This window comes from Microtus pennsylvanicus, chromosome 17, assembly GCF_037038515.1.
Source record: "Microtus pennsylvanicus isolate mMicPen1 chromosome 17, mMicPen1.hap1, whole genome shotgun sequence".
In the NCBI taxonomy this organism is placed as follows: domain Eukaryota; kingdom Metazoa; phylum Chordata; class Mammalia; order Rodentia; family Cricetidae; genus Microtus; species Microtus pennsylvanicus.
This window is the reverse complement of record NC_134595.1, coordinates 46,352,255-46,376,139: the sequence shown is the minus strand read 5'-3', so window position 1 is coordinate 46,376,139 and position 23,885 is coordinate 46,352,255. Positions and strand designations below refer to the sequence as shown.

The 23,885-nt window shown below is 43.7% G+C and overlaps 1 protein-coding gene across 1 annotated transcript in view; it reads left to right on the top strand.

Moving 5' to 3' along the window:
* The window catches only part of Dner (delta/notch like EGF repeat containing), a 280,000-nt gene extending 262,256 nt beyond the window's left edge, over positions 1-17,744 (top strand). Inside the window, exons 12-13 of the mRNA XM_075951627.1 lie at positions 9,559-9,805; positions 16,711-17,744. Coding sequence (XP_075807742.1) covers positions 9,559-9,805; positions 16,711-16,822 — 359 coding nt within the window. The 3' untranslated portion in view covers positions 16,823-17,744. The remainder of the gene's footprint in view (positions 1-9,558; positions 9,806-16,710) is intronic.
* Positions 17,745-23,885: the final 6,141 nt, after the last annotated feature.

Genomic DNA, 23,885 nt, shown 5'->3' with positions numbered 1-23,885 from the left:
TTAGGCTGATGTTCGTGTACTTCTAATTGGGTATAGCCATCTGAGTTGGCATTTATCTCTTTTAGGGCTTGATATTGTTTCATGATTCCCTGGCTTTGAGGGTTGCTAATGTTTCTGCACTTGTAGGGGAGTTGTTTTCTCTTACAGCTTTTAATAATGTTTCTTTTCATTGTATTTTTGATATCCTGACTGTAATCTGTTGTGGAGATCTTTTTCTCTGGTCATGTCTGTTTAAGGTTCTAGATGCCGCTTTTGATTGAATGTCTGATTCTTTTCCTAGACTTGTGAAATTTTCTGCTATATTTTGTTGGCTATATTTGCTATGCTTTTAGTGTTCATCTCAAGCTTCAGCCCATGGAGTGTTAGGTTTGGTCTCTTGATCATATCCTAGAGTTTTTAGATCTTGTGGTCATGCTCTTTTAATTTATTTACTTCTTGTTATAGATGATTGATTGTAGTATTCACTAACCTTGTCCTCCACCCCTCAGAGTCTTTTTTTTTCCTGCTTGATTGTGGCTATTGGTCATGCATTCCACTGTGTTTCTAAATTTTATTCCTTTAGGATTTCTTTTTTGTTTCCAAAATTTCCATCTGTTTATTTTTTCAGAATCTCGATTTGCTTGCTCTTCTGTGTTGCCGACTTCTTCATCCACATCGCTGATGCTCTCTCATTCATTTTCCTGGCTTTTCCTCCCATCTTCCCTCATGTTGCTGATTTTCTTCTGCAGGCCCTGGACTGGATTCATCTGTTTGTTTGTGTCCTTTCACAGATCACTCATCATTCTTACCAGAAATATTTGGAAATCTTCACTTAGTGCTTTAGCCACTTAAGTGAGTTCAGTGGTTGAGGGCTTGGGAGCATTTGAAAGAGTCAGTGTTGCTTGTTTTCCTCGTGTTCCTGACACTTCCTTGTTGCATCTGTGCATCTATTGGTTTGGAAAGCTCTTCTGGGATTGGGAGGCATATTACCTTTCTGTTGAACAGCTTACTTTAGAAGGTGTAATTTCCCAGGACAACTAGGTGGGAGGAGACAAAACTGCTTTTAGAAATGACTACATCACACTGTATAAAATACAGAAATAAACTTAAAACTCAAATATGGCACATCAATATATCACCATTGACTATAAAATCTGAAAATGGCAGAACCACTGTAAAGTATGGTACAAAAATAAACATTATTTGCAATAAATAAATGTGAAATAGTAAATGAATGAGATAAGGGAAGGAGCAGAGAAAGGGGACGAAATGGGAAAGAGAAGCAAGGTTAAATAATCAGAAGAGAAAGAAGGGAGGTGGGTGGAGAAAGCTGTAGAGAAGAGCAAGAGAAAGTAATTTAAAGAAAAGGAAAATAAAAAATGATTTCTCATTAAGTACAAAGTTCAAAAGGAAAATTAGGAAGCTATAAGAGGGGGAATACAAAATTAAAACCTGATAGTATTAAAAGCAATAAAGTCAGAATACTACTAAATGTAGAAAGAAATGAAAAAGGAGGAAACAGAGTATCGAAGAGAGAGAGAAATAGAAAGGAAAAATATTCTTTGAATGGAAAAATTTATAGATAGAATTAGATAAAGATGTAGAGGGAAAGAACAAATAAAAGCATAAAAGCTCTTAAAAATACCACAAGTAAGACTCTTCTAAGTGCTCACAGTAAGAGGGTGGGACTCACCCATTAAGAGAACTGGCTGCCCCTTCAGAGGGCCCAGGTGGCTTGGTTCCCTGCTCCTACCTGCCAGCTCACAACAGTCTTTAACCCCAGTTCCTAGGAACCGGGGTGCTATTCTTGGCTTCCATGAGCACTGTATGCATGCGGTACACATACACACTGCACACAAAACACCTATGCATATAAAACAAATATCTCAAAATGGGGGCATCACAAGGGTCACCACGAAAGAACAAAATGAAGAATTGGGCCAACTTATTTTTTTGGTCCTTGAAAATTAGAGTGACAGTTGCATGCATGGGGTGGATGTCAGCCAAACTGTGGACTCCGTAGTTAGTGGGTCTGTCTTTGAAGAGCAGTCTTCGAGGAAGTACTTTTCCTTCTTTGGGCGGCAGGGGCCTCTCGCTGTTGCCCACATCCAGCTTTCCATCCTGTGGATTGTACACTCAGTATCTCTGGAGAATCCTCAGGTTCTAGTCCTCTAGTGGCTAACGTTTCAGTTGGAGATGTCCCCTGAGTGCATAGGACTTGGACACAGCACCAAGATGGGTCCAGGCAGAGGCCCATCTCTGTTCTTTCAACATCCCCAGAGTGTGGATCATCCTGCTGAAGGAATGTGGCATCATGTGCACCCGGTTCTGGAACTTCAGAGTTTGCAGACTCAACAGCTGTGACAGACAATCAGGTGGCTTTAGAATTTCATCAACTCACGGCCTTGGGTTTAGCATTGTCAGACCTATGCTCAGCTGATGAGCTGTGTCACCAAAGGCAGGCCGTCTCTCCTGAGGCACCTCCCAGCCTTAGCCAAGTCCTCTGCTGCCTGGGCCTCTTAGTTTGTCATAATCTGTTCTCCTCTTTTCCGGAACTGCTTCTTCTCCAGGCCTCCATGCCCCAGGGGCAGTGGCAGGCCAAACTGAGAGACTCCCTGGCCTGTGGATGTTCTCTAGTCTCTGGACTCCACTGTAGCTTAGTTTTTTTTATATTCTATTTTTGTGTGTATGTTTTGTCTGTGTGTATATCTGTGTACTGTGTGCATGCCTCATACCTGAAGAGGCTAAAAGAGGGTTTTGGATTCCCTGGAACTGGTGTTATAAACTGTTGTGGGCCACCCTGTAGGTGCTGAGAATAGAATCTGGGTCCTCAGCAAAAGCTGCAAGTTCTCTTAACCACTGAGCAATCTCTCTAGCCTTCTGTCACTCAGTGTTTTAACAAGAGGTTATCTATCAAAACGCTGCCTGACTGCTGCCCCCCCCCCCCCCACAGGGTGACAATATGGCATTTATTTTACATTGCTGTCCAACCCATTAGAGAAGCCCACAGCATTTATTGAAGATGCTTCCTGTTTTCTTTTTCTTATTTTTTCCAATTTGGCATAGAATAGAGACCACAGAAATTAACCCAAGTGCAGTCAACCACATTGATTATGTTTATTGATTACCAAAGTGTGATGGCTTTAGAGCCAGTCGGGTGCTACCACTTACTACACATAATCTTGGCTATGTTGCTCTTCGTAAGGTCTCAGTGGCTTCCCATATAACACGGAGATATCAATAACATCTATAAATGAGCTACACTTGAAATGAAGAGCTGTGCCCAGCAGAGGTGGGACTCTCAATAAATGCCAGCCTGAAATTAATAACCAAAGCTTTCGCAGCAAGTGCAACTTTCTGGCATCCCTGTCGCTGGGCCACCTTGATGGCATCTCCAGTTCATTGCTTATGAAACGGAGTCTGAGATTCTCACCTCTACCTGGTCACTCTGAGGTGACCCCCTACTCAGCCGCAGCACCTTGTGTGCTTCCGGCCACACAAGGCAGGAACACGAGGGTGAGGTGTTGTTTTTTTCTCCATCAACGGCCTGCACAATCTATTTCCATCTCTGATGTCACCCTCACTTGCTGCTCTGTGACTCTGTCCTCACCACCCCAGGTCAAGCTGCCACAGCTCTGCCCCAAACTAGAGTAGCCCCTAAACTAGCTTCTTACTCTTCACAGAAGTGATTCTCAACCTCCCTAATGCTGTGACCCTTTAATGCAGTTCCTCAAGTTGGGGTGACCCCCAATCATAAAATTATTTCAATATTACATCTTAACTGTAATTTTGCTATGGATATGAACCACAACATAAATGATTGATATATGATCCCCACAATGGGGTTGCGACCCTCAGGTTGAGAACCACTGTCTCAAAGCCTGTCTTTACATGCAGCCAGGCAGGGCACGCAGACCCTTGCACCCAGCCATACCCAGGACTATTAAAATAAGAAATCTCTCAAGACCCAAGGCTATGCTAATCACCTCAAGAGCCTGGATAGGACACTTGAGGGAGGTTCTTCTCCCTTCACTGGGACTCTCTGCCTCAGTCTCCTCATGCTGACTTCCTTTGATCCTTTGTCCTGTTCTTCTGCTACAGGCCTGGCCATATTTTGCTGCTTTGCCTGGGAGAGCTTTCCCCCTGCTCTTCCTCATCCCTGGTTTGTATCTAGTTTCCCCTGTCTTGCAAGCTCTCGTGACACAGTTAAACGAGCACCTTGTCGTCCCCCGCCCTGTTTCTCTACAGCCTCTCCCAGACTGCCTTGGTGTACCTGTACTTTCACTGTTTGGTGACAGTTTGCTGTTGCTGTGTCTGTCAAAAGAACCGCATCTCTAAGAGCTCTCTTATCCCCAACTTTCTTTATATTTTACCATAGCACACAATAGGCACTCAAGTCATAGGTGTTCTGTGAATGGGTGTGTAGCACGATTAATAAAACCCAGAGACAGAAATTGGGGCTCAGCCTAAAGGTCAGAAAAGCAAAACAGCCACCATTGACTTTTACCTCTATCTCAGTCTGAAATGGCGAGCCTGCCCCCAGGAATCCTCAGAATGAGTTTATGTCTGAGAGCTGTCTTTTCCCGTCTTACACTCCTCTCTAGGGCTGGAATTGAAGGCATGCACCACTACCGCCTGTTTTTCTATGGCAAACAGGTATGGCTACTGGCATTAATGGTGTGTGTTACCACTGCCTGGTCTGTAAGGCTGACCAGGGCAGCTGTTTTACTCTCTGATCTTCAGGCGAGCTTTATTTATTAAAATACAAATGAAATATTACTATGTGGGTTTTTATGAAGAATGTCCCACTTATGTCTTAGTCAGTGTTCTATGGCTGTGGCGAGACACCATGACCTCAGCAAGGCTCTTATAAAAGAAAACATTTAACTTGTGCTTGCTTATAGTTTCAGAAGCTTAGCCCATTATCATCATGGAGGGAAGCATGGCGGCACGCAGGCAGACATGGTGCTGGAGAAAGATCAGAGATTTCTGCATCCAGATCCATGGGTAGCAGGAAGAGAGTGACTCTGGGCCTGGCTTGGGCTTCTGAAACCTCCAAGCCCACTCCCAGTGACACACTTCCTCCAATAGGGCCACACCTCCCATTCCTTTCAAATAGTGCCACTCCCTATGAGTCTATGGGGGCCATTTTTGTTCAGGTCAGCATACTTTCCCATCTGTTCATCATCTGAAGATCAGCAATGACTTGGTTTCTCTCAGGTTCATTGATGCTTTCGCTGGACAGCTCACCTTCAGCTATGGAAAGCAACATAATTTGAAATCTTACCTTGTGGTTGTAGGCAGCAGATGGCCTTGAGAATTGTTGTTATGAAATGACAGCATCACAAATGTGCTCCTTTCCAGGCTCTTTTTAAATCACATGGATGAGTAAATTAGCCAGCGTGGCTATGTTCACTAAGATAAATTACAAAATAGACACGGACAATTTATTTTAGAATAAATTATGCAAAGAAACCGAAGTCCAATTTGGATAGATTTGGTTTTTTCATCTGCTTGCCTGTCTCACCTTGAACAGCTTCCCTACCCGGCTCCCAGCAGCTCCAAAACGCCCTTCGAGAAACACAGAACTTCAGATGAATTTAAACAAAAATGCAAATGATCCTTGAAACTCACAAGTAGGGCGTTTATGAAATTTTCCCAAACAGCTCTTGCGAGAGCATTCCTGGTCACACACCTGCTGGGGCCCAAGAGATAATCCCATTCTGCACATTCAGGTTTAAGATTTCTTCTCCAGGCTGGGCTGCAGCCAGTGCAGCAAATGATTCGTGCAGTGGGACTCGGGGAAATGTGGAAAATCGATGCCTCGCGAAGATGGAGCCTGGATGGGAGATGGCATTTGCAGCCACCTGGTGAGGGTGCATTTGATGCCTCTCAGGCCCAGGGTTAGATTAGGCAGAGCCAGCCTGGCTACAAAACCAATTAATTAGCTTGTGGAGCAGACATCTTCGCTTCTGTCAAGAATATTTCAGATGGCAGTAAAGATGAATCTAGCTTTAAAGATGAGGACAGCCTTTTTTTTTTCTTTAAGAAATCACGATAGATTTCTCCTTAATATCACACCTTGGAATGCAGATACTTGAGCAGTGGTACAAATGAAGGGACATGCAAACTGTGAGCAATTCGTCATACATGGGGCGATGCTGTCCTGACCTGTAATAGGCACGATGATTCCTTCACAGCAGTTCTCACGTGGGTGTGAGAACATGTACACAATCAGTGTGACATGAGTTTTTCTTACACACACGCATAAAGCTCAGGAGTCTGTCACGAATTCCTGCAAGGGCTGGAGAGGTCGGTCCACAGATAAAGGTACTTGCTGCCGAGGCTTTACCCCGAGGATGAGGTAGCTTTTTCCAGTTCCCTCTGCTGCCTCAGCAGCTGCGCAGGCAGCCAGGGATAGAAACGTCAAACCAGATGTCACAGACCTCTGCGAGGTATTCAGGGATTGGGTGATCCGTCTGCTGGCTCTGAAGAGTCTTCATCCCATCTCTTCAGGCTTTCTAGGAGCTTCAAAGCCAAGAGCAGGGCCCACTTTTCTGTTAGGCCTCCAGGAAATGGGTCTGCAGGTCTGGCTGAGGCTGATGACCTGATTGTCAGACCCAGGATGCATGTGGCAGGAGAGCACTGATACCATGTTGGAAGTTGTCCTTTGACCTTTACTCATGTGCTATGACATGCGTGCATGCACGTACTTGCACACACTTGTACACATGTACTCATACATAAAAACATAATTTAAAAAAATGCTGATCCTCCCTGGCCATCAGATCTGAGCAGTCCACGAGCTGGAGTAGAAAGCACCCTGGCCACCCTTGTGTTGATGCTAAACGGATGCTAAAACGTTCTGTGGAGCCTTGGACTCCAGCCTGCTGCTGAATTTTTAAGGGAATGGATGCTATAATACTTGGAAACCATGCGAACCACACTTACGTTTTCAGCCAGAAAACAGAGTCGTCTTTCCAAGCAGTCGGTAGCGATTGCCAAAAGGGCTGCTGACTTGGGGACTGAGCCTCAGTTCTGCTTTCAGAAAATACCTTCTGCCATCCGTGGAGACTCTTTGCAGGGTGTTACGTTGCTCTCCCCGTCTCTGTGCATTGGCTCAGCTGAGGAGTGAGCACCCCGAGGATGAGGTAGCTTTCCCAGTTCCCTCTGCTGCCTCAGCAGCTGCGCAGGCAGCCAGGGATGGAAACAATAAACCAGGTGTCACAGGCCTCTGTGAGGTGTTCAGGGACTGGATGATCTGGCTGCAGGCTCAGAGAGTCTTCCTTCGTCCCATCTCTTCAGGCTTTCTAGAAGCTTCAAGACCAAGAGCAGGGCCTCTAGGAAATGAATCTGCAGGCCTGGCTCCTCGTCTGCAGATCTGTGTCCTCTCCTTCAGTTTGTCCAAGGTCAAGAATAGTGGGTTCTCAGAGGCCGTGGTCCCCGAAGATGTAGCTGAGTGTGTGACAGTATTCTTATACAACCAGGTTAGCGAAAGGTGCCTTGAGGTGTGGTCCTGATTCTACCCTTCTCTTAATACTCTATCCGGACACCAGGAAAAGTCCTGCCATGTCAGTGATGACCCTGCAGAGCGATGGCGGTGGCGATGACATGACTCCAATAGAGAAAACTTAGCTCCTGTTGATTTGCTGTCTCCTTCCGCATCCTGGTCCTAACAGCTGGACATTTCCATTGGTGTGCAAGTCTGCAAAGATGATATCACCTGTCACTGCCGACCAATTCCAGGCACCCAGTGACATCTTGTCCTTCCATTTTGTCCCTGTTGACAGAGGCTGATGGAAGGTCTGGGGCAGCTGATACCCTAAAATCCTCAGCCAGAGCATCTCCCTCACAGGACAGTGTAGCTTCTTCATCCTTCCTGCTCCCAGCATGTCAGCTGGAAGTGCTAACCCTTTGAGTGCCTTCTCTTACTACACTTCACCATTTTCTGGCTGATGCTCACGATAGTGGGGTTGGCGTCGCTGCTTCCCTGTTGCACGCGAAGGGACAGAGGCTCAGGGAGGTGGATCAGATGTTGGAGCTGGGATACTTACGCTGTTGTGATCAGAAGGGCTGTGCTCTTCCAACTGCTCTGTGGAAGTCCTCTTATGGGCATTTATACCAACAGTTATTATTCATTTCTCAATTATACAAAGAATAGGTCATTATTTCTAAAAACGACTGAAAAGTATATAAAAGACCCTAAAATCACTTATAATTCTGTCTTCCAGAGGTGGTCACTGTCGATGCACACAGGACATGCAGACCTTAGCTCCTATCTTGTTTTCACTAAAGGAATGTCAGTTTCCTAGGCTGCTTCTCTTGTGTGGGTGAGGTGGTGAAAATAATGTATGTTCTGGGAGTTATGATTAAAGAAGATGTTTCTAAGGTCTTAGCCCACCTATGGAAGCAGGGTAAACTTGCTAGTGTTATGAGCCTACTTTGAGCTTTTCAATGTCCAAGCAACTATTTTAAACTCACTGTGATTACTGAATTACTTTTGCCCCATGAGTAGGTTTCATTTGACTGAATTTGATTTGTTTGTACTGTATAATGAATATCTTTCTTTCTGCCTCACTAAGAGTTGAATATTTGGATTGTCTTCCTCCTTTTGACTCTTGTAAATTGTTTGGGGGCTGGTGGGGTGAGGAGAGGACATGAGAGTGGGGGGACTTCATCTTTATCTACAACATAGTCTTCCTTTTTAAAAACATGTGAAAGGAATATAAAGCAGAGTGATAAACTATTAATATTTATTAGCTCTGAGAGGTAAGTACATGAGGCCTGACCTTATTTTCTGAGCTGTTTGTAAATATGCAGTGGTTGAAATATCAGGACCCTAGGATGAATGTTTTTGTACACGGTGCTGTGCACATTTACAGGGAGGGATGTTTCTTCAGCAGGGAGTCTAAAGTGGTCAAGTCTGGGATGAAGTTCAACCATTAAGTTCACAAGAAGGGTCAAGTATCAATTTGCAGCCTCCATTTCTGCATCCTTGTCAATTGTGGTTTCCATCATTTTGAGATAATATTTGCAACAGGTAGAAGAATTGTATTTTGAAAGTGACTATGGAGTTAATTACTCTTCTGGTTGTAACACAATATCCGAAGAGAAGCAACTTCAAGAAGGCAAATTTTCTTGTGACTCTCAGTTGGAGGGGAGACAGTCCATCATGGTGGGAGAAAGCACATGCAGTCAGAAAGCAGACATGAACAGGAAACAGGGCTATCCCCCTCCCTGCCAGTGACTCTAGACTTCTAGTAAGGTTCCACCTCTTAAAGTTTCCGTATCCTTCCCAAACATCCATCAACTGGGACCCAAGTATTCAAACACAAGGTTCTTTGGTAACATTTCACATCTAAACCAAAGTAAGTGTATTCTTGATTTTTCTTTGTAATTCGTCAGCGACCCTTAATGTTAAAGATCAATATTAATTAGCAAATATTAATATTAAATCTTGATCTGAATTATTCACAGAAAGACTCTTTCCTAGCTTAGATGGCCCTCATGTGAAGTTAGTGCCACGGTACACAGACTGCCACAATTCATGCGGTGCCATTGCTCTGTCTCTGCCTTCAGACCTGCAGTGGAAGTCTGGGCACATGGCCGAGAGCCTCACCAACATGCCCCGGCACTCACTCTACATCATCATCGGAGCCCTCTGTGTGGCCTTCGTGCTCATGCTCATCATCCTGATTGTGGGCATCTGCCGCATCAGCCGCATCGAGTACCAGGGCTCCTCCCGACCCGCCTACGAGGAGTTCTACAACTGCCGCAGCATCGACAGCGAGTTTAGCAATGCCATTGCGTCCATCCGGCATGCCAGGTAAGCTCTGGGAATCTGCAGCCGGGGAGACCTCACACCTGGTCTCCAGGGCTATGCTCTCATTAGGACTTCACAGCCGTGAGAGAGGGTCTTCAAAAATAAAACAGGAACTGAACAAGGTACTGAAGATAGTCCTGGTCCACTTCATGAGTGAACCTTTAAACCTGTGGCCAGTTATGTTTATATTGAATATATTCATCTGTCTGATTTGTGTTGTTCACATGATTCTTCATCACTGTGCGTTAACATTTTTTCTAAATATGCATATTATGGATGGATGCCTTGCATGTCACATGTGTGTGTGTGCGTGCGTGTGTGTGTGCGTGTGTGTGAAGGTCTGAGAGCAACTTGTGTTACCTTCAGATGCTGTCTAGTTCCTTTGAGATAGGCAGGGTCTCTCACATTAGCGATCTGGGGCTCACCAATGAGGCTGGATTTGCCTGCCAGCATGCCCTAGGAATCTTCCTGTCTCTGCCTCCCCAGTGCTGGGACTACAGGCCCTGCCACCATGTCTAGCATTTTTAGCAGGGTCCTGGGATTGAATTTAAGTCCTGTGTTGGCAAGGCAAAGCTTTACTAAGAGACATCCCCTCAGACTGACGATTTCTTGCTTGCTTTAAAGCAGTCACTATGAATGTAGACTATCCTCTTGGATTCCAAGGCCTACAGATGTCATCAATCACGGTCGCCTGATGCTTAGAGTTTGTGTTTTGGAAGTGAGTGTCCTTTCCTGGAGGAAAGTCAGGAGCTGGTGTGACCAGAAGTGTCATTACTACATTCCCTGCTTCTCTCCATCTGGTTCCCTCAACCATCTGCAAGCACAGGTCTCTCCAATCCTCTCCTTAAAGAACAAGACAATTGTTAAATTATAGGATATTAAATTATTCTGTAAGTAGATAATTACATATTTACTTCTCCTAGATCTATGATAATGCTGGGAAGGCCAGCTAATAGCTGGCTGTCATTCTAAAATCAGCAGCAAAATTATTTCCTATGAGTTGATGGAATAATCTGAAACACACAATTCAGAAAGCCAGTGCACTGAGTTTAGTTTTTATAAATAAAAATACATTTTGGGGTGTGTGTGTGTGCCTATGTGAAGTTGCACTTAGAACCCAGAAGGTGTTGTATCCCCTGAAGGAGGAGTTACAGATACTTTTGAGCTCCCTGGAACCAAACTCCAGTTCTCTGCAAGAGCAGTAAGGGCTCTTAACCACAGATAGATCTCCCCAGCTCCCTTGGGTTGGTATCGAGAGTGGAGCCTGTGGAAACTGTTGGCAGTATTATCTTTATTAGGATGATGTATCAGTAAAGATACAAACATACTCCAAATCTGTAGAGTGGAAGCGGAAGGTAGGAGGTTCATAGCCTTCCTCCCCCAAAGGGAAGTTCCAGAAACAGGAACAGAGCCTAGTTTCAGAGAGAAGAGCCAGAGATGTGAATTTGGACAATTTGTAGCATCTGCCTCAAAGCCTCACTGGGAGCTGCACCCTGGGGTTCTTGTGGCTGTGAGGGAGAGAAACTAGTGGACTTGGTACCCACCTACATGGCTGTGCACCTGGATGTTTCCTCTCAGGGTCAGTTCAGGCAACCCAGCTTCCAGGAAGCCCAGGGCCAATCCACACAAGCCCCACTGTTTATTCAAATCTTTTCTTTCAGTTCTGTTTCTCCAACAGGTCCTGGCCACGTAGCAAATATCACTAAAATTTGAGGTCTGACATGAATGGATGATCTCAGTTTGTGTTGGCATAGGATGTCTTGTCTTGTCTGAGTCCTCGAGTGCTGCTAGCTCAGTGCATGGCCCCAGCCAAGAGGACTAGTTTTCAGTATTCTAAATGGCTGGACTGGAGGCAGAGGGTGAAAAAAGGCGTGGAGAACTAACACTCTTGGTGATGAAGTCTCCTCTCTCTCTGGTACTCCCAGAAGAAGTCATAGGGGAAAGTGAGAATATCACTGTATACTTGGATGTTTGGGAGACCCAGGAATAAGAGCCTCAGAGAAATGTGGCTAAGATCCTTTGTAATCCCCTCTAAGTGGAGGAATATGACATTTCAGGCCCAGATTGTTTGAGAGAGATTACTGTGGAGCTTGATGCTTCTACAGCTCTCTGGGAAGATAACGGAATACTGGGACAAGAAAGCAGAGGCGGGGTAGCATTCACCAACCTGGTTCCTATTTATTGCTCATCTGTATCAAAATGCACAGTGCATAATCCTAGCCAGCAAACTCCAGTGTTCTTTAGTAAGCACAGAGGAAGCAGTCCCCAGGAAGGTCACATCTTCCCAAGAATCAGGAATTCAGGGTAACTTCTTGCCGGAACGGCTCTGTAGCTACAGCCTGATCTGCAGCCTGCCACAAAGAGTCTGCAGCCAGATCTCTGGTGAGTTGGCTTCTTAGCTCTCTCTGTTCCTGGAAACTCTAGGAAGAGCTGGGCCAAACTTGGTCCCTTTGATGTTCCCTTCTCTCTAGTTTCCAAACATGGCCTGTAGCAAATGCCCATTCCACAGGCTGTTTCCTGGCTGTGAGCCTGGGAGTGATACTGAGTTGGGATGACCGCAGCTCAGTGACCAACCAAGATCCATTCCAAGTGGGTCACCTGAGACGTTCATGAGAGACCAAGAAGACATTTGGTGCCTCTGGTGTCAGTTATCAGCTAGATTGAGAAGGCATTTATTTCTTCTCCTTTATCGCAGAAGCCACCTGCCCCACAGCTGCCTTACGCTCAGGTGGCAGAGCGATTATCACTATCAGCAGGAACAGATCCATTGCTTGCTATTTCCGGACAGTGAGGTCACGTCCTGGTGCCTAGGCCTATCGCCAGAAGTGTTTACAAAAGGTAGAAAAAGGAGAACAGAAAGACATATTCTCTTATTCTCAGATAACACACCTTTAAATTCAGTCCTTGCTTATCATCAGATCAACCTGACATGCTTTATGGTGTTGTTTTTATTGCTTTTGGGAGCTAGGAGAATGTGCTAGTTTTCCTGTCTTATTTATGACTGGCTAGAGCATCTTTTGTTCTTTCAGAGAACGAGGTAGACACTCAGGACTTGTTATCAAATATGGTTAAGATGCTAGTGTGATGTTGGTAGTATTTGTACTGAGACCAACTAGGGTGGGCCACCTGTATCCCATTGGCCTCATATGGCTCAGGATAGTTATAAATGTAGTTCAATACAAAATTGTAAACTTACTTAAAACATTATATCTACAAAACAATATATATATACATAAGTGTATATATATTGCCTTTTTATTGGTTTGTTTTTGTAAATTATATGGTTCTTCAGTGTGGACTTTGTAGGTGAAATCGTAGTACAGAGAAGAGAAAGGGGGGTACCTCTCTTGAGAGTCTCTGGTGTGGCCAGTCTTTAGGGCCATTTCCAAGGAACAAAGGAGATATGAAAAGCAGGTACTATTTCAGCATGACTGCTAATAGGCATGTATTCGCCACCTTGAGAGGTGCAGGAGAGACAAAGACAGCCTTGTCTCAGCTTAGGGGTGCTCACACACCTCAGTGTCTGTAACAGACACATTCTTAGCTTCCAGGTTTAACTTAACTTCAGGTTTAACGTTTACACTGATTAGGCAGTTGAGTAGGCAGCTCCTAGACTGCTGGTCCACTCTTCCTGTCTTAGTCTGACTTCAACCAGCTCTTGTTGTCAGCATCACACTTTCTGACCCGTTCAGATGATCTCGTTGGCATTATGCCACCTAATCAAGTGAGTCTGGGCACAAGGTCAGGTGTCCTGTTCTCTCGTGCCCTTTGCATGTGTTCAAGTGAGTGGGCCTGGACTTGGGCTGTCACATCAGCAGGTCTACAGTACTCTTTCCCGTACTTTCCTTGTCAGTCTTCGGCCCGATGGTGACACTGAAGTTCTCAGCCATTTGAATTACTGCTTGGCGCAAAACTGTGATATCTAATTTTCCGGGCTTTAAGAAAACAGATTCTTTTTCTTAAGTGGCCTTAAAAGGGTGCATTGAGCTTGTTCAGTTGTTTACATTGCTTTACTTTTGGCCAAACAATTGATTCATTTAGTCAGCTAATGCCTGTGATTCATCCTGACATCAGTGTTCCCAGAGGAACACATCCCAGGGCCACCAGGCTAGGGCCGAGGAGGCTCTCAGTTGTCAGCTTTCCTTCTAAATCATCACTGTTATTACAAATGCATCTAGCTCTTCTGTGAAAAATAATCTATCAAAGTTCTCTACCATAGAGTAATCTCCTATGTTTTCACTTGGGAGCAAGTAAGGAATTTAGCAAGTGTCATAATGTGGCCATTTTTCCTGTCCTAGGGTTGCATGGGCCTCACCCAGACAGACTAGCAGGCTATATGCTGAGGTCCAACCCCATGTTAATTCCAACACTGTTTGTGGGTGTTCAGCAAGGCCTTGCAATTCAGAAACAATTCTATTTAGGGCCTTTTTTTAAAACATTTTAATGGTCACTGTGGGTCAGTGGTGGCAGAATGTGTTAACCATGCATTTAGCATGATGTTCCCTCTGTGCTCTTGAAGGCCAGCCAATCTTGAGTGAATTGAAAGGCAACTGATGAAGGTTTAAGAATCAAAGATCATTTCAGGCATGGTGGCAACTCACGCCTGGAATACCAGGACTTGAGAGGCTGGAGCAGGAGGATTACCATGAGTCCGTGCCCTCTTTCTCATTCCCCCCTCACTCCTGCTTTTCACCTTTGTATGTGAGAATGCAGACATTCAAAAGGAAACAAAGAGAGAAGAGAACAGAGGGAGGGAGCCATGGTAAGTAAGCCCCTCTGATTTCTTGGGGACCCTTCTTAAACTTTTCAAAATTTGAGGTGGTTGTTTTTTTAAAATCTCTTTTTAATGAACTCTGTGGGAAGTAAAATAATTTATTATTTTTTTAAAGAAAAAGCCGTATATATGAAGAAGAAACAATGGTAGGTTCCCATGCGAGACTTTAAACTGTTTTACTCCGGAGGCTTTGGGGAAAGTGAGGTCTCGCCTGGGAAGAGACCACCCAGAAGTTGAACTGGCCATGTTTTAATAATTATTCTCTAAGGACTGGTTTGGCAGAAAGTCTCGCACTTGGAGTTTTAGCTCCTCTGGCTTCTGGGCATCAGTCCTGCTGCCGAGGCGACATGGCTATGCATAGATCTGTCGGGGCAATAGCTTGGTACTCAGAGGAAAAGGATGCTCCTGGAGCCGAGGGAACTGATGGGGAACACCGCCAGCATTTGTGGGCAAACCCCTCAGTGCTGTAGGTCATTTCCTTCTTCTTGGCTTTTTGTGTTTGGGATTTCAGATGATCTCAGAGCCTTTCCAGCTTACTCCCTCCAAACCCCCAGGCCAGAGGCTGTCTGTGTGCTGCCTAGGGACCACCACCTGCCATTTTGCTCGCTAGTCATGAGAATGGATGGAAAACAAAACCGTCTCTCCAGATATTTATGGGTCTTGAAGTAAAGGAGAGATCAATTCATGTTGTCTTAAGTCTGGTGTGGAGCTGTCCTGCCTGATTCGCCACGATTTATCCTGGATGCTTTAACATTAATCCGTTTTGTCTCCTGAACTAAAGACTAATGTTTATTCCCCAGTGTTAATATCAGGGTGCCTCAAGTTTTTATACATACTAAAGAATGTACTTTGGAGTATTTTTATAGTTCTTGAATGTTATTTTTTGTGTAATATATATATATATATATATATATATATATATATATGTGAGTATACATATATGCTTGTATGAGAGTATGTGTGTTACATTTAGGTATGTGAGTGTATGTGTGTGTGTTGTATGTAGGTTATGCATGTGTATGTGTAGGTATGTGATGTGCACGTGTGATGTGTGCATGTGTGTGTGTTGGTGTGATGTATATGTGATGTGCATGTGTGTGTGTGTGTGTGTGTGTGTGTGTGTGTGTGTGTACGTGATGTGTGTGTGTGCATGTGTGTAGGCCAGAAGTCCATGTGCAGCTACTTTCTCGGTGGTTATGCTAACTAATTTTTGAGACAGGGTCTTTCACTGAATTAGAGCTCACCTCAGCTCACCAATTAGTTAGACTGGGTGGCCAGTAAGACCTGGGATCCATCTGCTCCCCTCCTTGCTTAGCCCTGGGTACACTAGCAACACTGCTCTAGGTTTTACATGGGTGCAGGAGGACCAAGGTTAGATTCAAGCTCATGTGTATGCAACAGGTGCTTGATGGAAACTTTCTTTCTCTTCCTTCCTTTCTTTCCTTCTTTCTTTTACATACCAACCACAGTTTCCCCTCCCTCCTCTCCTCCTATTCCCTTCACCCACCTCACTTCTACCCACCCTCCCAATCCACTTGTCCTTCATCTCCATTCAGAAGGGGTAAGGTCTCCCATGGGAGTCAACAAAGCATGGCATATCAAGTTGATGCGGGACCAAGCTCCTCCCTGCTTGCATCAAGGCTGGGCAAGGCATCCCACCCAAGGGAATAGATTCTAAGGATCCAGCTCATGTGTCAGGGACAGGTCCTGGTCTTTCTGCTAGGAGCCCCACAAAAGACCACGGTACACTACTGTCACCCAGATGCAGAGGGCCTAGGTCGTTCCCATGCCAACTCCCTAGTTGTTGGTCTAGAGTCCATGAGATCCCACAAATTTAGGTCAGCTGTCTCTGTGGTTTACCCCCAAAACAAAAAACAAACAACAATAGCAAAACACACACACACCAAAACAAAAACAAACGAACAAAAAAACAAAACTAAACCCACCACCACCAATAAAGCAAGACAAAACAAAAAAAGCTCAACAATGACATCATGGAAATTCTTAGCACTCACCTTTAATAGAATTTGGAATTCAATTCTTTTTTTTAAAATTTATTTATTTATTAAAGATTTTTGTCTCTTCTCCACCACCGCTTCCATGTAACCAGAATCCTTTCTGACTGTGATTTCAGGTTTGGGAAGAAATCTCGGCCTGCGATGTATGACGTGACTCCCATTGCCTATGAGGATTACAGCCCTGATGACAAGCCCTTGGTCACACTGATTAAAACAAAAGATTTGTAATCTTTTTTTGGGGGGGATTATTTTTCAAAAAAGATGAGATACTAAGATCATTTAAATATTTTTAAGAAAATTAAAAAGCTTAAGAAATTTAAACGTTAGCTGCTCACGAGTTTCCAGTAGACTACCGAGGAACTAAGTCTCTGCGGCTTTTAGTTTGAAAAAAAAAAGAAGTATTTTAAAAACCCAGAATTTGTGAAATCCATAGATCATGTTTTAATGTACCTTCAGCTCTCACCACTGTCTGCTTCGACAGCATGGGCTCTCTTGCCAGTAGACCCTACAGTGAGACCCAGACGGACTTCCGTGGTTGCGCAGTCAGCCTTCCAAGGGAAGAGCTTCTTTTGGTGTGACTTGCTGAGTAGAGTTAGGAAAGTAAGTAGAGTATGATGCATAATTCAGTATAATCGTTACTTAATATGACGTGACGTCCGAGATGTCTGTGTTGTGAAAAAGAAAACTAGTTAAATTTATTATTCCTAACCCGAATTAAATTAGTCTCTGCCTTATTCTGTGCATGGGTAAGTAACTTATTTTCTGCACTGTTCTGTTGAACTCTGAGGAAACATTGTTCTTTCAAGTTTGTTTTGGTCACTTTTGTAACAGTCCTTGAACTTGACCTTGTAAACGCAAACAAGGGAAGGGTCTTGGGAGGTAAATACTGATCAGTTTTAACCTATATATTTTTTTCCTTTTAAAAGTCAAGTGTTTTTCTTCTTATCTGTGAGTGGATTAAATTACTTTGCAGGTGCTTCTTGCTAAGAGGTAGTAACGTGTAAGAGGTGATGGTCCCTTCTGCGGTGTGTCTCATAGTGCACCTTTATTTATACCCAAGGCATCTTTGTGGCTGTATTTGATTGATATGTGCTTCTTATGATTCTTGCTAATTTCAAAGAATAATGAATAAACGTTAGCAGGTCGAGGATCTACTTGTCTCCTTCTTTAAGAATTAACCTGAAATGTTTTAGATATGATATTGGCCGTCAACTCATCCAATTGTTTATGACATTTAAGAAGCCCGAGGGACAGCTCGTGTATGGTTTGAATGTATCTCTAAGACGTTCTTGTGTTGACCCAAATAGTGACATGGGACCTTAAGAGGGTGAGGCCTGGGGAGAGGTCTTTAAGTTTGGGAGCTGCCTTGGAAAAGGATTAAGGTAATTCTCGTGAAAATCCGGTATAAGACAGTTCAAATCCTGAGTGTCCTTCTGGCTTCTTTTGCTACACATGACTTCCCTCATTAAGACACTACCTACCATGTTTCCTTCACAGAAGGCAACCTGATCTTGGAATTTGAGCCTCTATTCTAAGCTAAATAGGCCCCTCTTTCTTTATAAAACTAGCTCACATCAGATAATTCTGTTTCAAGGCTGACATGGCATCTCTAAGGCTGCTAGGGTCATTCTCCGCACTCTGTGAATCTTTATTACTTCCTGCTGGCTACTGATGTTTGTCAACATGAAGAGTGGGAAGAAAATCAGGGAGAAATTTTTGCCTGAAGTCATGAATCTAAATGAGATGCAGGCTGTGCCAATGTTGAATGGACGTGAGATTCAAGGATATGTTCACTCATAATGGGCAGGTACCGCAAGAAATATCTCCTCTTCTGCTCTCCTTTGTAGGTGGAATGAAATTACCCCAGAGAACAGCTCCTCACCCTTAGAAATCTGAAGGTAGTTTAGGAGTATCTATGCACCCAATTTCACTCTTCTTCAAATCCTGCATTAAAGTCCCAGTAACATTTTTTTTTTTTTGAAAAACAATGCATCTTTAGCTTTACATGGAACCATTTGGTAAGGTCAAAAGACATCTGGAAATCAGGTGCGAGGGCGGGCATTAAGGAAAAAGTAATTTCAGATGCTTCTCCATCCCTCTCTACCCTCAGAACATCTGTCCCCAATCTAACAAATGACATAGCAGTACACCTACACTCTAATTGTTAACCAACACAGTGCAATATGCTAACGTTCTCAGTGTTTGGGAATAGGGTAAGAATAAAATATTAACTCTCTTAGTTACATAACTTCTGGAAACATACTGCGGAGTCGTTTTATATAAAGACACCTGGGTGGATGAGGAGAGGTCCTGACTCGATGCTGGCTCGATACAGTTCCATTCCTGTTGATTTCTCCTCAGTGCTCCAGGGCAGTGTCCATAGGGCTGCATGTCCCCTCAGGTCGTTTCCACCCTCTCTGTCTCTGTCTCTCTCTTCTCCCTGTCCGTGTGGTGTATGCAGGTTGTGCCTGCACATATGGAGGTCACAGAAAGGTATCAGGTGCCCTGTTCTATCGCCCTCCACTATTTCCTCTTGAGACAAGTTCTGGAGCTCACCAATTTTTTTGGGTTAAGCTGGCCAGTCAGCAAACCCCAGAGGCCCTCTTGTTACCCCCATTTGCAGCACTGGCTTTGTGGGAAAGTAAGGCCATACTGTGCTCTTACCTGGTGGCTGGCGATCCAAACTCAGGTTCCGGTGCTTGAACAGTAAGCGTCTTGCCCACTGACTCATCTCCTCATCCATAATCGATGCTCACGCACAGGTCTGGTCTACAAGAGCTACTTCCAGGGCAGGTTACAGAGCTAAAGAAAAACACTGTCTCAAAAAATCATAAATAAAAAATAAAAAAAGTGTGCTCAGGTGGGCCATGTACTAACTCTGTAGCCTGGGCTGGCCTCAAACTAGTGATCCTCCTGCCTCCACCTCCCTCAGCAAATCCTACTGCATGTGCCACCTCAACCAGCATGAACAACATCAAACAAGAAACACATGCTAAATGTTGCAATATTTATTTTATCCTAAAGAGTCTAAATCTTATATTAAAAATGGCTTGGCTGAGTCATGAGAGGAATGTAACTATGATCAGTGGGGGTAGATATAAACAGCAAGAGATAGAGAAAAGAATCCGAACTTCCAAGTTTGGCTTACTTTATACCAGCCCTTTGTCTAGTAAGCAAATACACATATAATTACACATCTGAGAACGAACAAAGGGAAGATGAACTCTGATCTGTGGCATTGTTTTTACAGCAGAGTAGATTAAAACTATGCTTGAATCATTTACTTGAAAACAGCTTTGGGCAAGTAACTGTGTGTGCTTAAGCTTCACAATTTGGAAAAGAGATTTGGATAATGACAGAACAGATTGTATGTGTATTGTGTCCCCCACCTTCGGTATATGGGAAGTATTCATCCTGTCTGTTGTTACTATGGTTGCTGGCATTCTTATTTTTAGATGTGGCTATTATCACAAAGTAGGTTAATATACCCTTCTTGATGGTAAGTGCTTATGGCCCACACTGTGTCCTGATGTGCTCACAGTGCTACAGCAGGGAACATCTTCTCCCCCATGTCAAGTCCTCCAGAACCCACCAAAACTGTAATATCCTAGAAGTCAGCATTTGACAAGCCAGGGTAACTGTGCTTGGGACTGCAGGAGCTTGTGATGGTTTCTGACTTTGTGGGGTCAAATCAACCTTGTTCTGTTTATGTACTTCCACAATGCTGTATGGACAGACAAAGCTCCAGTCTATAAATGGTGCAGCAGTGTCCCCAGCCTACTGGGGAGGGATTTTATAAGCTCTCCATTTTTTTTTGCAGTGAAGTGGAGGTGACACACACCAGTAAGTTGCTTCCCAAGGTCCTCGGCCATCGAGTGATTATTTCTTGATATACCCACAGCCTCTATTTAGCACAAGGAGGCTTAGAATTCCTGTCCTTGGATCACCAACCTTTATCTTTGTCAAGTAAGCATTCTACCCTAGTGGCTTCTGTTTAATTCCATGGGTCTGTGTGTATAAATTGTAATGTGAATTACTTGGTCTGGTTATCTTCTATACTAGACCTAGTTAGATCCTTTTCTCAAATGGTGTTCTACAACAAGCATTAAAAAATTTTTAGGCATAGCTACATTGAAATCAGAATTTTTAATCATGATAGATTTTACAGTTTATTAGTAGGAGTGTGATGAACCACAGGAAAGAGAAATATATGAGAAATAATTTTAACATTTTGAGTGCTATTGATAACTACTCTATACCATGGGCTGCCTCTACTCCACTCCAGCCATTTCTTGAACCCTCTTCCTAAGGTATCAGAGAACTAGCAAGGCCAAGCGCCATCTTTCTTAGTTCTCTTTGTTCTTAGAGCTGAACACATAGCTTTGGTCAGTGGGACCTTTTAGGAAATCTCCCGGGACTTCCTAAAAGTATTTCATCCCCCAAAGAGTGATGGGACTACCAGAGAATCCTTAGATGTTTCCAAGTACGAGGAATCAAAACTCTCTTCTGCTACAACAGAAAGGACCCGGATTTTGTGTTCATCACAGTAGGATCTAGTTTCCCTAATCTGACTCCATTGTTATCCACGCTCACCCCCCACAAAATGAAGAAGAGGAAAAGTGGTTAACTTAGACCATATGTTGGTAAACTACGGATCCCATCCTTACCTCTTCCGAAGCAAGTCTTAGCTGAGGTGGTTTCTCAGCTCTTCCCTCTTTTCCATGTCCTTAACAGTTCTGAGTAGTATTGGCGAAGTGTTGTATATATCGTTCTTCTCTGTACACTTGAGGATGTTTGACTCACAACCAACCAGGGTCTATGGTTTTGGGGAGGAGGACCACAGAGATCAAGTGTAGGCTTCATTATATTCTTGCGAGGGCACCCGCTGTCAACACGACTTACCTACATTACCGGCTACAGCAGAGTTTGCCAAGCTTCTACAGCGTAGAAGTACTCTATGTTACCTACCCTCTTTCCCTATTGACTCTTTGTCTACACTGACCCCATTTAAGTAATGGGGGTTATGGCTACCTCATTAAGGACAATATCTCCATAAATTATTTGAAATTCTGCTTGTGAGACTTATTTAATTCTCTTATTTGGTGATTTATTTATATAAGTATGGATTTATAGTTATTAACATTTTGGAGTATAACCCAACGTTATCTAGCTTATTGACCTTGAGAACTTCCGGTGGCAACTGTATTATTGATTTGGCATGCCCCCATCATGGTGTGTGTGTGTGTGTGTGTGTGTGTGTGTGTGTGTGTGTACATGCACCATGTTCTGCTTTATGGCACGAGAAAATGTTTAAAGCCAGTCTTTCCTATTTCTACCCCAACCGTGAATTAGCCACAGTTGCTCTGATGTCAGTGAGTAGCTCCTCTGAAGAGTGCTTCCCAATCTGATTAAGCAAGAATATTCCTTATCCTTTAGAGAATTCCTTTCATTAGCAGATGTAAATAAAAAACCAGGACTCAACTATTTTGCTGTTCACTGGTAAACGTCTTTTGAGCTCTTGTTTCTTTCTTGCTATTCAGACAGCTACGTCTAGTCAGTAAAGTTGAAAATACTGACTCATTGGACCTTTGTAAAGTTGGCTAGGCTCCATCTGAGCAGCTTCCACTGTAGAAATGGTCCATAGGATAGGTGAACACACCCTCTCAGAGCCAGCATGGAGCATTTGCACTTTAAGTGTGGCTTACATGTGAGTGTGTTCCTCTGTTCTTCCTTTACATGGTAAAGCCCTCCACAGAGTGAGTCTGCTTGATTAAACTTTAGTAAGTCCCCTAGTGTGTGGCAAAGTCTTCAACCTTCAGCACATCTTTAATTTACAACAAAAGATGGGCTATAGACGAGCAAGAAGACTGTGTGTCAGAGAAGAGTCAGTACACTGTAGTCTTTGTATGAAGGCAAACTCCACACTAGCACACTAACATGGCACCACTGGGCAGGTGCAGCCCCTGGACAAGCTTTCTGTTTCTTCCATCTGTTGGCCCCAGGGTGGGGACTGAGGTTAATAAAACTTAAATACTATTTAAGTTGTTTCAATTAATTATGCTCTCACACAAACTAGTATGCCTTGTATTTGTGTGGGATTCTGTAGACTTTACTCATGGCTTCAGGGCCCCTTTCTCTGTCTGTGTCTCTGTCTCTCTTCCTTCTCTCTCTCTTTCACACACATACATACATACGCCACTGTTGGTGGGAGGTCGCTTGTTGGTTCCTGGCCACCTGGCTAGCTTAGACCAAAATAATCACACAGAAAATGTATTAACTAAATCACTGCTTGGCCTATTAGTTGTATCTTCTTATTGACTAACTCTTAAATTAATTTAACCCATTTTTATTAGCCTGTATATCACCACGTGACTGTGGCTAACCAGGTAAAGTTCCCAGCACCTGTCTCTGGCAGCTCCATGGCTTCTCTCTGACCCTGCCTCCTTCCTCCCAGCATTCACTTTAGTTTTTCCTGCCTAGCTCTGTTCTTTTGCCCTATCACAGGCCAAGACAGTTTCTTTATTCGTTAACCAACAAAGCAACAAATAGACAGAAGGACCTCCCACACCGCACCACAATCAATATTCTGAATTACATTGAAATCTCACACTGCCCATAAGACAGCAATTGCCTGAAATGGAAGTGAATGAAGCCTTCTAGATTAAGGGGCACACTCCTGATCTCATTGTAACCCTGCCATTGACACTGAAAGTCAGTTCCCACTTTGGAACTGTTTGTCCAGCTATTTTTACTCCCCTTCCTTTGTGAATATACACCGCTCTGCAGCTAAGTCATCAAAGAAAGTAGATGAGTGCTGGGTGGAGCGAATTCAGCTTGCGAGGGGTAGCACTTCATTGTGGAAGGGAAATTTGTTTGAATTCATTCAATACAAGAATACTTGATGAAGCAGTGGCCTTGTGTTATCTTCTAGGCACCTGGGGTTTTTTGAGTTTGAGATCTCAAAACTAGATTAGTGATTTCTAAAACCATTTTTTAAAAAGGGACTTTGTCCTCTCATGATATGTTTCATGGAAGTATGGTGCAAAAACAAAACAAAACACTAAAATAAGCAAGATTCTCTCTTGAACCTGATTGACCTTCTGACCTTCCCTTTATATCATACCTAATGTCAGTGGTTTCTGAGGGGCCATAATGAGGCATAAACATTTTTAGAGGCCAGTCACCAGGGCTTCTCATCTCCCCGACCTTCAGGTCATCCAATCATCGAATTGGTACTAAACAGATGGGCATGCTCAGTGTATTTGAAACTGGTGCCTGCAGCTAACAAAGT